The sequence below is a fragment of the Cynocephalus volans genome, chromosome 8 (genome assembly GCF_027409185.1).
Source record: "Cynocephalus volans isolate mCynVol1 chromosome 8, mCynVol1.pri, whole genome shotgun sequence".
Taxonomy (NCBI): Eukaryota; Metazoa; Chordata; class Mammalia; order Dermoptera; family Cynocephalidae; genus Cynocephalus; species Cynocephalus volans.
Genome location: NC_084467.1, coordinates 43,457,986 through 43,472,648, shown reverse-complemented (window position 1 = coordinate 43,472,648; position 14,663 = coordinate 43,457,986). Strand labels below are relative to the sequence as shown.

At 42.7% G+C, this 14,663-nt stretch overlaps 1 protein-coding gene across 1 annotated transcript in view; it reads left to right on the top strand.

The window, feature by feature from the left end:
• RAB3B (RAB3B, member RAS oncogene family) overlaps positions 1-9,021 on the top strand; it is a 52,883-nt gene extending 43,862 nt beyond the window's left edge. Inside the window, exons 4-5 of the mRNA XM_063106665.1 lie at positions 422-546; positions 8,834-9,021. Coding sequence (XP_062962735.1) covers positions 422-546; positions 8,834-9,021 — 313 coding nt within the window. The remainder of the gene's footprint in view (positions 1-421; positions 547-8,833) is intronic.
• Positions 9,022-14,663: the final 5,642 nt, after the last annotated feature.

Below are 14,663 nucleotides of genomic sequence, written 5' to 3'. Positions count from 1 at the left end.
AAACTTCACAGTTACCTTTCTGACCCAGGAGGGTGTGTGTCTTAGTCAGTTTGGGCTGTTATAACAAGAATACCATAGACTGGAAAGCTTAGATGACAAGTATTTATTCTTAACAGCTGTAGAGGCTGTGAAGTCTGAGATCAAGGCACCAGCAGATCCAGTGTCTGGAGACAGCTGCCTTCTTGCTGTATTCTTACATGGCCGAGAGAGAGAGATAAAGAGAGCTCTAGTCTCTTTTTTGTGGTATAAGGACACTAATCTCATTTATTAGGGCTCCATCTTCATGAGGTAATTACCTCCCAAAGGCTCCACCTCCAAATACCATCACATTGGGGATTAGATTTCAACATGTGAATTTGTGGGGGACAAAAACATTCAGTCCACAGCAGTGTGATTAACACATTTCTCTGTTTCTTTTTAGGGCTACTCAGATTAAGACCTACTCCTGGGACAATGCACAGGTCATTCTGGTGGGGAACAAGTGTGACATGGAGGAAGAGAGAGTTGTTCCCACTGAGAAGGGTCGGCTCCTCGCGGAGCAGCTTGGTATGTGTACGACACGTGTGTGTACGTGTGTGCATGGGAGTGAGGCAAACAGAAGGGACAAGTGTGTGTTTATATTTGTGACACTGGGGTGTGCTATGAATGTGAATTATGAACCTATGTGCTCTGTGTGTATTGTTTTATATTTGTGTGATGTACATATGGGCTTTGTGCTTGTGAATTTTAGGTAAATCATAATTTATGATACACATATATTTTGAAATATTGAATATATAAGTAAAATTTGAATTTATGAACTCCTTTTTTAAAACCAGCTTCTTCCACACAGGATTTGATGTATCTTATAAAAATCATCATAGTACAGCAATAAAGAAAAATAAATGCGAGAAAATTGGAGCAAAGGGAAAACAAGGGTGGGAGGAAAATAAGAGGAAGCCAGGGTGAGATAAGTATGTATATCATAAGTTCTTGGGCACCTGAAAGAGTTGGGCCAAAATATTGGCTTTAAGCATCCTAGCAGCCATTGCAAAGAAGAAAACATAATCAGTGACATGGTTCAGTGTCCTTAATATAAAAACAAATTCTTATTATTGCAAGTGGTAAAATCCCAAATTGAACTAGTTTTAATTTAACAACAACAAAAAAGAATTTATTAGCCCACATAAATGGGAACTCCACTAGACCCAGGACTGAATTTCACTCTCCATTACTCAGTTTTACTTATCCTCTAAGCCTCCTTCTGTAGCCTTACTCTTCATGGGGTGTAAGACAGATGATATCAGCTCCAGATTCATAGCTTCCCAACTTTTTTGCAAAAAAGAGGCTTTCTCTTACTCAGCCAGTCTCAGGAAAGGTTATGATTGGTCACCTGTGAGTCACATACCCGTCCCAGTGGCTGAGGGAGGCAAGTATAGTATCTTATAGTCCCACCATAACTTCTCAAAATGGTGATTCTCTAATGGAAGAGATGGTGGGCATATAAAAGTAACATAATTCTACAACATATGCTATAAAGAAAGTGAAAAGAGAAACCTAATTTTAGGCTGGAGAGTCGATGTCTTCTGAGAAAGTAACACTTAAGCTGAGAATTAAAGGATGAGAAAGTTAGCCAGGCAGAGTGGCAATGGGGGGCGGGGAGTGTTCAACATCAAGAATAGTCCAAATATGGGTTAGAGCCTAAAACATTCATGAGATTGAAAGAAGGTCATGTTACAGGGACTAAATAATCAAGGGGACAATAGTGTGAGATGAGGGCGGAGATAAGCCGTGGTCAGATCATGCAGAATGTTATAGACTTGTTAAGAATTTTGCAAGGATCAGATCTGGGAACAGTGAGGTAGGCTGTTTAGCCTTTCTTGCCTGCACTCCAGTGCCTATCCCTCTGCTATTCCAGGAATTAAGCCTGTTTCAGTAGTCTGCTTGCTAGTGCAATAGTGACATCCTCTACTTTATAGGATTCCTCCTCAGGACTCTTTCTTTTAGCTTTTCTCAGCTCATTCATCTGAGATGATTGATACAGCCAGCAACTAACATTTATTAAAGCTGTGAGTAGTAGCAGGCCTCCTATATCCTCAAAATTCCTGGTACCTGGGTAAGGTCATAGAGATGCTGAGGCAGGTGATATTTAGAACGGCAGAGGAATTTCAGGGACTCCTATTCCAGGACAGATGACATTTTAGGGTCTCTGTCTCCATGTGCCCCTTAGAATGGGGTTTCTTATCCCTTTCCTGGATCTGTTTGGGGATGGGGCTGGCTAGGGCCTAGAGAGGCTAGTAAAAGGGAAATGTGCTTCTGCCTACAAACGAAGGAGAGATTGTTTGAAATGTGGTTTTAAAACACACACCCACCCACCAGCATAGCATAGTGGGAAAAGCACCCCCAGACCAGGAGTTAGGAGACTGAGGTTTTATCCTTCCTCTGTCACTACTTTACTCTGTGATCTTGAGCATCTTACTTCTAGTCTCTAGGTCTCAGATTTCCCATCTGTAAAATAGGGGATTTGAATTAGTTGAGTAGGAATATCAGTTCAGCTCTGTCCCACTTTGATTATATGATTTTAATTTACGTAATTCACCACTCATCACTCAGACCCCACAGACTCTTGTACATTGCCTTGCTTATCTTAGGTGCTCATTAAGTGTTTTTTTGGATTAAGATGAACAATAGAAGTTTTGCATCACTGAAGCTAGCTGCAGAGACTTACTTGGCATTGATAATAACTAACAGTGACTTATGGTTCACAATGTGCTCTCACAACCATTCTCTTGTGATCTTCACTCTCACTCCCAGTCTGTAAGGTGGCATTATCATCAGCTACAGTAGTACAGTAGCTACTATTTATAGCAGTACATTACCATCAGTACAGTAAGTCAGTGATTTTACTGATGAAGAAGCTGAGTCCAGCACTTGTGTTTTCTTGCACACAATGAGTTATGCCATACTTCTCTGTCTTTATTTTTTTGCTTTAAGATAATGTAACTTTTCTAAGCCATACAAGTATAACTTACAAGAGTAGTAAGTGGCAGCCTAGTACACAAACTCAGCCTTTGGATTCAAAGTCCTAATGATGTCATTATATTACCCAGTGGTTTTCCTAAAAGCCTGCCATAGCCTCTCTTCAGATTTCTACCTTCAGCCACAATATTAGTGAGATTTCTTTAGATAATGTGTGGTTACACACAATTTGAATCAGGGGCTTACATAATAAAAGTTTATTTTTCATTCACTTTCCATGCCAGCTGCCAGTCAGCTGTGACTCTGTTCCATATGTCTTCTTACTCTGGGATCCAATCTGGGATGGCTAAACTACACAAAGACTCTTAAAGCTTCTGTTGGGACTTGGATCACATCACTTCTGCCTGTATCCTTTGGACAAAGCAAGTCACATAATTGAACCTGGTGATGATGGAATGCGGAGATATATTCTTCCTATAAGGAGGCACTGCAAACCAGTGACAATGGGTGGGGATATAAAATCTCTTGCAGGGAGGGTGGTGAATAATCTACCACAGTCACTGAATACACGATGGACTCTAGGGACACAGAAGTGAATGCTCATTGACCAGGGAAACAAAATCATAAGGAGATAACTTCAACATTTCTTTTGGAAGATGACTGTGCTAGTCGTTAGCCTATTGCTGTCATTCTTCATCCTTCTTCTGCTCTGTCTCTCTCCTGAAACCACCTCCAGGGGATTGATCTTTGCAGGCTGTGTTTTCCAGTCTCCTGTGACAGTGGCTTCTTGCTGAATTTAGTGGCAGTGAGACACTGGCAGGTGATGGGAGATGGGGAAAAGAAAGAAACCAGGTATCCACCTTACTTACCTACCTTGGCATCTGACTAAAACAATCATGCAGAGTGCCACAGGAGTGCAAGGGAGAGGTACAATGTATGTTCTGAGTGACAGAGATGGGGTGGGGAAGAGAAAAGGCAAGGCTGTCTGGGATCAGTAATTCCACAGATGAGTACTGAAGATGATTAGGAGGAGCTAGAGAATAAGACCATGAGCAAAGGCACAAAATGAGAAAGAATTGATGTTTCTAAAGCATAATGTGAGCCAGGAAGATGAAGCTGGAGAAGTAGACAGAGGGCAGGCCATGCAGGGTCTTGGGGGTTAAGCCAATGAGGCTGGATATGGAATTAATCAGAACTTTTTCAGTTCCAATGACAAATCCAAGTCAAAATAGCTCAAATTATATGGACAGGGCCATAGCTGACTCAAGATGGAAGAGAAAGTCACTAGAGATGAGATGGTCACTAAATTAAGAGGCTAAGATGTATGGATTGTCCACAGTAACTCAGAGTTCCTGAGAATAAGAGCAAGCCTGAGGTAGAAAGGAAGATGGTGGGTCCCTTGCCAAAATCATCAGTGACCTGAGGAGTGTAAGGCGAAGTTGATATATGACAGAGATGAGGAGTTATCAGAGGAGGATGGAGAAGGGTTTTGAACATAAGGGTGGAGGAGAAATGTTCTGAAGCAGTGTCAGGATGGGGAAGGGTGAGTTTAGCTGGTTGCAAGTCTCTGAATAGAATTCCAAGGTCAACTTCAGAAGCAGGCAGTGTATATGCAGTCTGTGGGTCTGTGACCGCTGCCTTTGCACAGGATAGGTAAACGTGATCATTTTGGGGGGTGGGGAAACATCTCAGATTGTTCTGAAGCCAATTAGAGATAGGAAAGGACAGGGGACTAGTCTGCTTAATTGGTTGTCATCTTCCTGGCCTCACTAGATTATCAGCTCCTGAGAATCATTATTAATGAACCTGAGGAAAAGGTTACTATCTGGACCTACAAATGAAGAGCCTTCCAAGAGTCTGACAGTAATTGGGTGGGGGTGCTTTTGGGGTTGTTCTGCTAAGCAAAAGAGACCTTTGAGCTGGCTAGACCCATGAGCTGGTAACTTGAGTCAGAGTTTTTATACTTTGTATACCCTTGAGATGACAATGAAGACATTTCCTGGGCATGACATATGAGCTCTCCATGTTTGGCCTTCTACTGACTCATCTCTTACCACTTTCAGTTTTCTCCTCTAACAGTAAACTGCTATGGTCCTTCTAGAATGTACAAGGTTTCTTTTTACTCCCTTATCTGTGCTCATGCTGCTTCTCCTGCCTGGTATGCTAGACATGCATGTGCTCAGATGTACATTCAAAGTCAACTGTCATTGTCTAGCTGATATCTTCTTAGGCATCAGCTTCTCCAAGAAACATTCCCTGGCCCCTAGGCTTGGTTAGGCTTCCTTTGTGCCCTGACAATCCTCTGATTTCCCACCATTCCAGCTCTTATTATTCTATAATATTGTCAATGTGTCTGTCTTCTACAATAGAGTAGGAGCTCTTCAAAGGTAAGAATTGTGTCTGCTTCACCTCAGTGTCCCCAGTGCCCAGCACAGGGTCTGCCATGCTTGTTGAGCTGGCTTTCATGACCGCCACTGTCCACATTGCCTCCACCACACCCTGCATGCTCATTCCCACCTCCTTCATTCATCTATTCATTTAACCAACACTCACCAAGCACCTACTCTTCTGGCTGGTGCTGGGTCTTAGAGGAATGACAGAGTCCCTGCTTGGGAGCTCCCTATCAAATGGACTTCTGCTGCACAGGGTAACAAGTGCTGTGGCAGAGGGAAGCACAGAGAAAAATGAAGAGACTGTATCTAAGCTGAGTCCTGAAGAATGATAAGTTAGTTAGGTGAAGAGTTTTCTCAGTTCTGACTTTAAAGGCTTATGTCCCCACTAACTTCAGGAAGTTTCCTCTCCCTCTCTGCTGCCAGTCTCTCCCTCTCCTGCACTCCTGCATGGCCTCTGGTTTCCTATACCTGGGTCAGAACGTTATAGCTTGTTCTGTCATTGTTCCAACTGAGAGTGAGACAAGGAGGCATAAGAGATTGAACCCTGGCTTATGCCCCATCTTTAAGCCTCGGTTTTCCTATCTGCAAATTACAAGTGATAACCCTTGCCTTGCCCCATCTCCATCACTAGGATGTTTTTAAATTCTATTTGTGAACTGTTAAGGACTATGCAGATATGAAGGATTTATTAGTGAGTCTTTTCCATAACTAGATTTGATCTCCCTATGTCCCTGGCACTCAACATAAGACCTGGCACAAAGTCAGTGTTCAGTAAAGACCTGTTTTATTGATTGATCCTGAATGATGAAGAAAAAGAGTTTCCCCAAAGACCCGGGGAGACATTGAAGGGGCAAGGAAGCTGGGACTAAGGTGGGCTGGGAACAGATGGGAAAGGGAATTGCCATGTATTGCACATGCCAATCACTTCACATACTTTTGTGAATTTAATTCTCATTATCACCTGATGAGGTATGTAATATTCACTCCATTCTACAGATGGAGAAACTGAAGCTGTGAATGATTAGGTAACTTGACTAAGGATGCAAAGTTAGTAGCTGACAGAGACTATATTCAAATCCAGGCTGACTCCCAGGCTTCTTCCCACTGCCCACCTGTACAATGTGGCATGTCCTCCCCTCAGTGCCAATTCCTCAGAAGTGATCTGTGCCCCTGACCTTGACCTGTGTCCTCATATTCATCCAAACTGATGCTTAAAGGCTATTTATTTCTTTACCTCCTTGCACCTTTCCTAGGCAAGCAATATGCTCACCCCAACCCCCCAAACACTACCACTCTGACAAGCCAGTCAAAGATCAGGAAGTCAATATTTGTGATATTCACTAAAGAAAAACTGTGTGCTGGAGGGTCTCCGAAGCTGACTGGGTTTCTGTGGCCTGAGGATAATGAGCCAGCAGCCGTCTCCTTCATCACATGTCCACAATTAGTGGGTACTTCTGCAGATTTCCTTTCTCAGGTCAGGAAATGGGCCACAGGACAGGCAAAGGTGGGCTGGCAGAAGCTGTTAGTGACTTCAAGCTGGAAAGGCCAGGGGAAGAAGAGTTTAGTTTGTAACTGGGGCTTCAGCTCTCTCTGGATGATGGAGTAATAGAGAGAAGGAGGGAGGAGGAAAGAGACACCCTCCCTTGTGGGAGACGATGATAAAAAAGGGAGAAAGAGACGAAGAGGAGGTGGCAGGAGCAAGATGAAAGAAGAGGAGCAGAAAGAAACTGTCATTATAACAGGCGATTTTTGTACAGCAATTTATCCATCATCTCACTCACTCCTCCCAACTGCTCTCAGTAGGAAGACACCGTTATTATTCCTATTTGACAAATGAGGAGTCTAAGAATCACAGAGGTTAAGTGATTCAGAAAGATAAAGTGACTTGCCCAGATTCAGACATTGTGGTAGTCAGATATAAGCAAAGGAGGCCAAAGAGACTCGTAATGAAAGAAAAAGATATGACCAGGGGGAAAAATGCAAAGTGAAAGGGAGAAAAAGGAAGAAATGGGAGGCAGGGCTGTGTATGGACTTCAGAGCCAGCCAAACCCAGCTCTAAACCCAATTTCTGCTAATATAGCCACATAACCTTTTGTGAGTTATGCAATCTCTTGGAGCCTTCATTTTCTCATTTATAAATTGAAGATGATAGTATTTACCCAATAGGCCATTATGAGGATTAAATAAGACGATATTTGTAAAGCTCTTAGCATAGTGTTTGGCATATAGTAGATGCTCAATAGATATTAGGGATTCCAAGATGAAAGTGCAGGGAACATAAGGGAAAAAGAAGGAGCTAAGTGAAAAAAAGGGAAGAGAGGGTTTTGAGGAGAAATGAAGAAAGGCTCAGAAGGAAGCGAAAGAGGAAGGTGGAAGAACAAAACAGGAGGGAGTAGGCTAAGGCAGGGACATGATGGAAAGGGCAGCTTATGCTTCCAAGGGCTGCCACCTAGCTGGCCAAGGTTCCTTAGGTGGGAAGCAGCCACTTTGTTTGAATCAGGAAAAGCCTTTGCTTGTATCTCTTGGGACAACCAAGTTCTGTTCATTGTCACAGAAAGTGTTGCTAAGGATCTCAAGGCACAAAACGGACAAGAATGTTGCACACCTCAGGTGCAGTTTTTTCTGGGCCTTTTGTTGGGTTTGTGTGGGGAGGGGGAAGAGCTAGAGGATCATTTCAGTGGAATTCGGGGAGGAAGAACTCCATTGAATGGAGATAAGCTAGTCTGTCTGTGGGTAGAAAGGGCCAATAAAGCTTTGCATTTCAGTGTGGGTCTTGAGATGCCTCCTAGGGCCCAGAGTAGAGCTGGCCAGGCTGGGGTGAGTGGAAGGCAAGGGAAAGAGGAAAAAATCCCTGGTCAAAAAGCCTAGAATGTGGGCTTCTCACACTAGTGCCTTTACTTATCTTAGGCAAGCCCATTTACTTCACTAAGCCACAGTATCTGCATTAGTGAAATGGAAGAGTCTGACTGACAGTACTTCTCCCAGGGGTGACAGGAAGATTAAATGAAATAATGTGTGTGATAAATGCTCCGGAAACTGTGAAGTGCTATGTGCACATACTTATGTATTTGCTCTTTCATCAAACATCTCATGGCCCCCCTCTCTGTCATGCACAGGGCTATATACTTCACATGCATTATTATCTTGTTTAATCCTTGAAATAACTCTATGGGGTAGGTAAAATGATCCCTATTTACAAACCAGGGAATCGATTTGTAAAGAAAATAAGTGACTTGCCTGGGAATAAACAGCTGATCAACGGTGGAGTCAGGACTTGCCAACTCTAAAACCAGTGTGGGTAACCTATGCCCTGTACCGTCTCCTTGAAGCAGAATCCTCTGCCCATGGAATTAGGCCTCCTTGCTTCACTCCTGAGCACTGGCTCAGGAGTGTATTAATCCAGAATGTGCAGGCTGGGGGCACAAAAAGGTTCCAGCTGAAGAGATAGGAAAAATCCTTACCTGTAACTCTTCTCTCCCCAGGGTTTGACTTCTTTGAAGCCAGTGCCAAGGAGAACATCAGCGTGAGGCAGGCCTTTGAGCGCCTGGTGGATGCCATTTGTGACAAGATGTCTGATTCGCTGGACATGGAGCCCTCCATGCTGGGTGCCTCCAAGAACACGCGTCTCTCAGACACCCCACCCCTGCTGCAGCAGAACTGCTCATGTTAGGCAAGGCCCACCCTCCTGATCTCCCCTCATGTAGCCCCTTACCCACTCTGCTACTCCTTGTTACACACTGTCCACTCCCAGCCCTGAGCAAGCTAAGTTGCTGCTGTTCTTTACCTACCCCTGGGGTTCTCTGCAGATGGCCCCTATTATAGACACTCAGTACTAGACTGAGAGCACAGGTCACAATTGGGTGGAGATTCACTTTACAAAAGAAAACTCCATTTTATGAAGGGGATTCACTACAGGGACTTGGAAAGTGAGTCTCTTTTCTGCCTTTAAAATAAGATTTTCTCCATTTATCAAATTCTTTTTCTCTCCCCCCCCCTTTCAGGGGCTGGCCAACTGTGTAAAGTGAGGCCCACATGCACAGATAATCCTATTAAAGAAAACCTCCCAAAGCACAGCATGCTTGTTTCATGTCAGGCTCCCTGCGGGACTTTCTCCCATTGCAAGCCAAGCTTTGGCTCTCAAAGCTTGTGCCTGTTACCACAGATGCCCACAGGGCCTGGGCAGTTGCTGTGGTGACAAGCCAGAGCTAATCTCCAGAGAGCTCAGACTCTCTAATGATGCTGAAGGAGCAAAGGCTGAGTCAGAAACACACTTAAAAGAAAAGGATTACACCTGCAAAATGTCAATGGTTTCTGCTATACGAAAGAGCAAGTAAGTGAGCTCAAGAAAGACAAAGAGAAAAAGAGAAACATAGACAAGATAAAAAGATGTGTCATGAACTCTGATTTTGCTGCTTTCCAGCTAGTTCTTAACGGTGGGAACGCCATGAAATTAGTCACTGGTTCTTGGACTCCCAGAATATGAAAAGATTAGAGTTGGTAGAATCCCTAAATTTTCCTAGTTTGACTAGTCAATTCTAACCTTCCTATCTTTGACAAGTGGCTTTCAGGCTTCACAACTAAATCTTTCTTCTAAACCACACCTTGAGGCAGAGACAGGAGCTCATTGTCCATTACCATCTTTGGGCAGCTCTCATAGTCAGAAAATTTTCCTTGCTTCAAGCTGAAATCTGCTTCCTGGAAATTATTCTTTCTCTTCCCATCCCATGACCCCTGGGACCTGCCCTTTCTCTAGGTCAAATACCTCTCTAATTCAATGCCATTATTCATAGAGACTTCTCTCCATCCTGGCCCTTTCCTCCAACCCATCTTTCAATTACTCCTGAGCAGTTCAACTGGGAAATGTGAATAAATCTAAGGGGGCATGACTTGGAAAAAATTGGGAAAACTGAAAGAATTGGGAAAATTGAATTGGGAAAAAATTGGGAAAACTGATTCTAACCCCAATCTCCTGGGAGTAAACCAGAAGGGGGAGTTTTCTCTCTGTTTCAAATGCAGCTCATTGTCCTGTGAGAGTACATTAACTAGCAACAAGTCCAAGGACTAAATTAAAGGACCATCCAGAGTCAGCGCTATTGAGATACCACTTCCTTTGATGCAATGCAGAGGACAGAGCTTTGGACTTAGAATCAGGAGACCTGGACTCTGCCATTAAGTGTGACTCTAGACCAGTTATTACCCATCTCCGAGTCTTGATTTCCCACTTGTAAAATGAGGGGATTTATTTGGATAATCTTTAAGGTCCCTTTCAGCCATCATAACTTTGTGACTTTTCTTTTTCACTTTCACCATTTCAGTTGATCCACAAAACAAATCTCATAGATCAGGATTATCATCCCAATGTGATTTTAAGATGTCATGCTTACTTTGTAGTAGACATTGTTCCAAGCACTTTACATGTATTAACTCATTTATTTTCCCATCATCTTTGTGAGGGAGGCACTAGAATCAGCCTCATTTAAAGATGAGGAAATGAAGGTACAAAGAGGTTCTAGCTTGCCTAAGTTCTCATAATGAGTAAATGGTAGAGCTGGAGTTCAAACCCAGGCAGTAGGCTCCAAGGTCTGTGCTCTTAACCACATTCTGTACTGCATCTCTTACAGGTAAGCCAAGGGGTTTATCTCTATAAGATAAACCAGATCCAGAGAGGTTAAAAGACTTGGCCAAGATCACACAGCTAGCAAGTACCAGAACCACATTAGGATTCAATCCCAGGGCCATCAGGTTCCAAGTTCACTGGAAAAAAGACATATCTTTAATCTGTAAACAAATTGCTCAACTACTCAGACTAATATGAGGTGATGGATGTCTAATGCTCAGGAAAGGAGAGACAGTCTCTGAGGCAACCAGGTCCCATGGGCCTGAGCAAAAGTGCCCAGTGATTTTCAGGCCCAAGTGCTGGCTTTCCCTGTATCTGCTTCTGTGAGGCAATACTTATCTAGCTCCCAGGCAGTGCTTTAGGCAGGCTCCATGTTCCAGCAATGGGGCATTTTGGGGGAGTGACCTGATTTACTTCTCTGACCATGGAATAATACAGTCTCATCACAGAGCAGTGGTTCTGGATATGCTTTTTACACTGTAAAGTCACATACAGTGTCATGATTAATTACTATTTTTTTCTGGATAGTAACACCCATTTACCTCGTATTAAGATTTCAGACTGAAGTCCTCATGACCCCTGGATATTTTAGTACCTATATCAATAATATTTTCCTTCCTACTGAATATCCAGGCAAAGATTGAATCTTTTACTTAAAAACTATCAAATTCTTTAAAACTCAGGAGCCAGTTCAAGGGAGTAAGCATCTTTACAACAGAGGGAATCAAAAGTTAAATATTATAGTGGCAAACTCTTCTACTGGGCAACAGACAATTAGACATGTTTGTGAGATGGCAATTTCACAGTCCATCTCTGTGATCTCCTTTCTGTCGAGTGGAAGGCAGCACCTTCCAGCTGATTGCAGCACAATGTTCATCAATCATGGTAATAGTGGGATTAACCAAGGTTCAAGCTGCATAAAATGTGTTAGTGGCAACTTGTCCTAGATTTCATCTTCCTAAACAATCCAAATAAAAGATGATTTAAAAAAAACCTCTTGACCTCTATAGAGGCAAAAGTAGGCCAAAAGTGCAATACAGTATTGTAGTTATTTACAGAATCTGTTTTAAATGCATGTGTAAATACAAAGTGATTTGTGACTTATTATTGTCTCCTCAGTCTGTAGCATTATTAACTTCTAGGAGCAGCAGTGGAGTAGAGTATACTGAATGGTCACAGACTCATCGAATATTAGATCTGGAAAGGAGCTTAGAGAAGATCTTGTCCAGACTCCTATTTTACAGAAGGGAAGGCTGAGTTCTGGGGAGTGACAGGAAATCTAATCACTCAGAGTACGTTAGTAATGGAACCAAGACAAGGTCTTGGATCACCTCTAAGAAGACATTCACCTATTCTGAGTATCTACTATGGGCCTAACGCTATTAAAAACACAGGATAAATATAAATGAAAGCAAATGATCCCTGCCTGCAAGGTATCTATAGTTTAATAGAGGTGATGTTTCTAAATTATTTTCCCAGTTTGGCAGTCGAGGAAGCACAGACCTGGAAAAGTTAACATGCCCAAGTAACCCACTGGTATCACTTGAACCCACCTCTGTCTGACTCATGTTCTTTCAGTTTTCTTCTTCAGATTGTCTTAGATGAAGGGTAGATGGCATGGTGACAGTAACAAACTTCCAAGGATTCTCAGAGTTAGTTAAATAATCTCAGTTGCATTGTTGGTTTCACAATTGCTTTGTGACTGAAGTATTATAGCACTCACAAAATGATATGAGTATCCTACAGACCTGACTCCCACTCATATCACCGGCTCTTACCCCAAAGATCCACTGCTTGGATATCAAGTTTCCTGAAGTGTCTTGAGAAACGTTTGTTTGACTTTGCCCATAGTTTGGGGACAGGGAAGGAATAACAGCAACCAGTGTTCTGGGATCTTTTCAATGTCAGATTCCCCATCCCAAGCCTACACCCAGTTACCTGCCATAGCCGGAAGGTAGGCAGCCTGTGGCTGGAAATACACGCAAAAGACTGGTGCGTGAGATAGAAATACTGTTAAGTGATGGTTTTTTAAGGCCTGGATCCCTTATACGAAGTAGGCAAAACCCAAATTTATTTACTAATTTATTCATTCAACAAATGAGTGTCTAATATGTGCCAGGATACAATTGATGACAAATTAGACACAGTCCTTGTCTTCATGAAGTACATAGCTTCATGGTTTAGTCTAGGCATTGTCAAATCATCAGCCAAATATAATTACAAAGTACTCTGAAGGAAAGGCATCATTTTTGTGGAGCTGTATCAGGGCCCAAGAAAGACTACACTGCTCCCAAATATCTCTACTACCCACTGGCCATTGCTTTATATTCCTCAGTTAACCTTTCATCTCTTGTTCAAACTTTTGATGGCTGACCAAATACAAATTCCTCAAGAAGAGTAAGGGTGGGAAAGAGAATATCTGTACCTGTGGAACATTTTTAGATTGCCTGGTGAGGAGTTCATTGTTGTCCTCTGAGGTCACATAACAAACCATTACAAAACTTAGTGGCTTAAAGCAACAAATATTATTTCTTATGATTCTGTGGGTTGGCTGGGTGGTTCTGGCTGAGGCCAGATGGTCTACAAAGGCTTCATTCACAGGTCTAGGGTCTCAGTTGAGATCACTGGGAGGTTGAGGCCTCTCTCCATGTAGACTCATACTCCTGAAGGCTGCCCAGATGTGTTCATATGGTGGCAGAAGTTTTGCAGAGAAAGAAGGCAAGCTCCAATGCAGCACTTTTCAAGCCTCTTCTTTTGCATCATGTTGCTAATATCCCCCTGACTAATGCAAGTCACATGGCCAAGCCCAATTTTTTTTTTTTTAAAGATGACTGGTAAGGGGATCTTAACCCTTGGCTTGGTGTTGTCAGCACCACACTCAACCATTGAGCTAACCGGCCATCCCTATATAGGATCCGAACCTGTGGCCTTGATGTTATCAGCACTGCACTCTCCCGAGTGAGCCACAGGCTGGCCCTTGGCCAAGCCCAATTTTAAGGAGTGGAGAAATAGATGCTATCTCTTGATGGGAGAAGCTATTAAATATTGTGGACCATTTTTTCAATCTAAGTACCCCTAAATCATCTGATATTAAATCTGGTAAATTTCCTGGGGTGTTACAAGCTGGCTCTGAAGAGATTCCCAAAGAGAAGTATCAAAATGGTTAGAGCAGGGCAGTCTCATCATTTGCTTAGTTGTCCAAAGGGTCTATTTGGGAGGAATCAAGACACATCTAGATGGAGAAGTTTTGAAGCTTGTAAAACAGTCCAATTGGTTGCTTCTTAGCCATCCCTGAAGAACGAACCTGGCTTCTCATTCCATGGGATTCACTGTAGGTAATGGTTGTGATTCCCACCTGAAGTTCCTGGCCAGAAGCTCAACAGAAAGATTCAGTATATGGAGAAAAGATGGCTCGAAGAACAGTTGGGCTCTCTGCTCTAGCTATACTCTCTCCTTTGGAGTACTTGTCTAATCCCAAGGCATTAGATGCCAAGTCCTTGGTAATAACATATATACACAAGTGCCTACTGGATATTTCCATGTCTCAAAGTTAACATTGTCCAGATTGGAACTCTTGATTCTGTCTCAAAAGCTTTTCACCCCAGTCTTCACAGAAACTTAGGTGTCATTTTAATTCCTTGGTTTTTCTAATCTAGCAGCAAGTCCTGTGGTTCTACTTCTAACTATATCTCAAA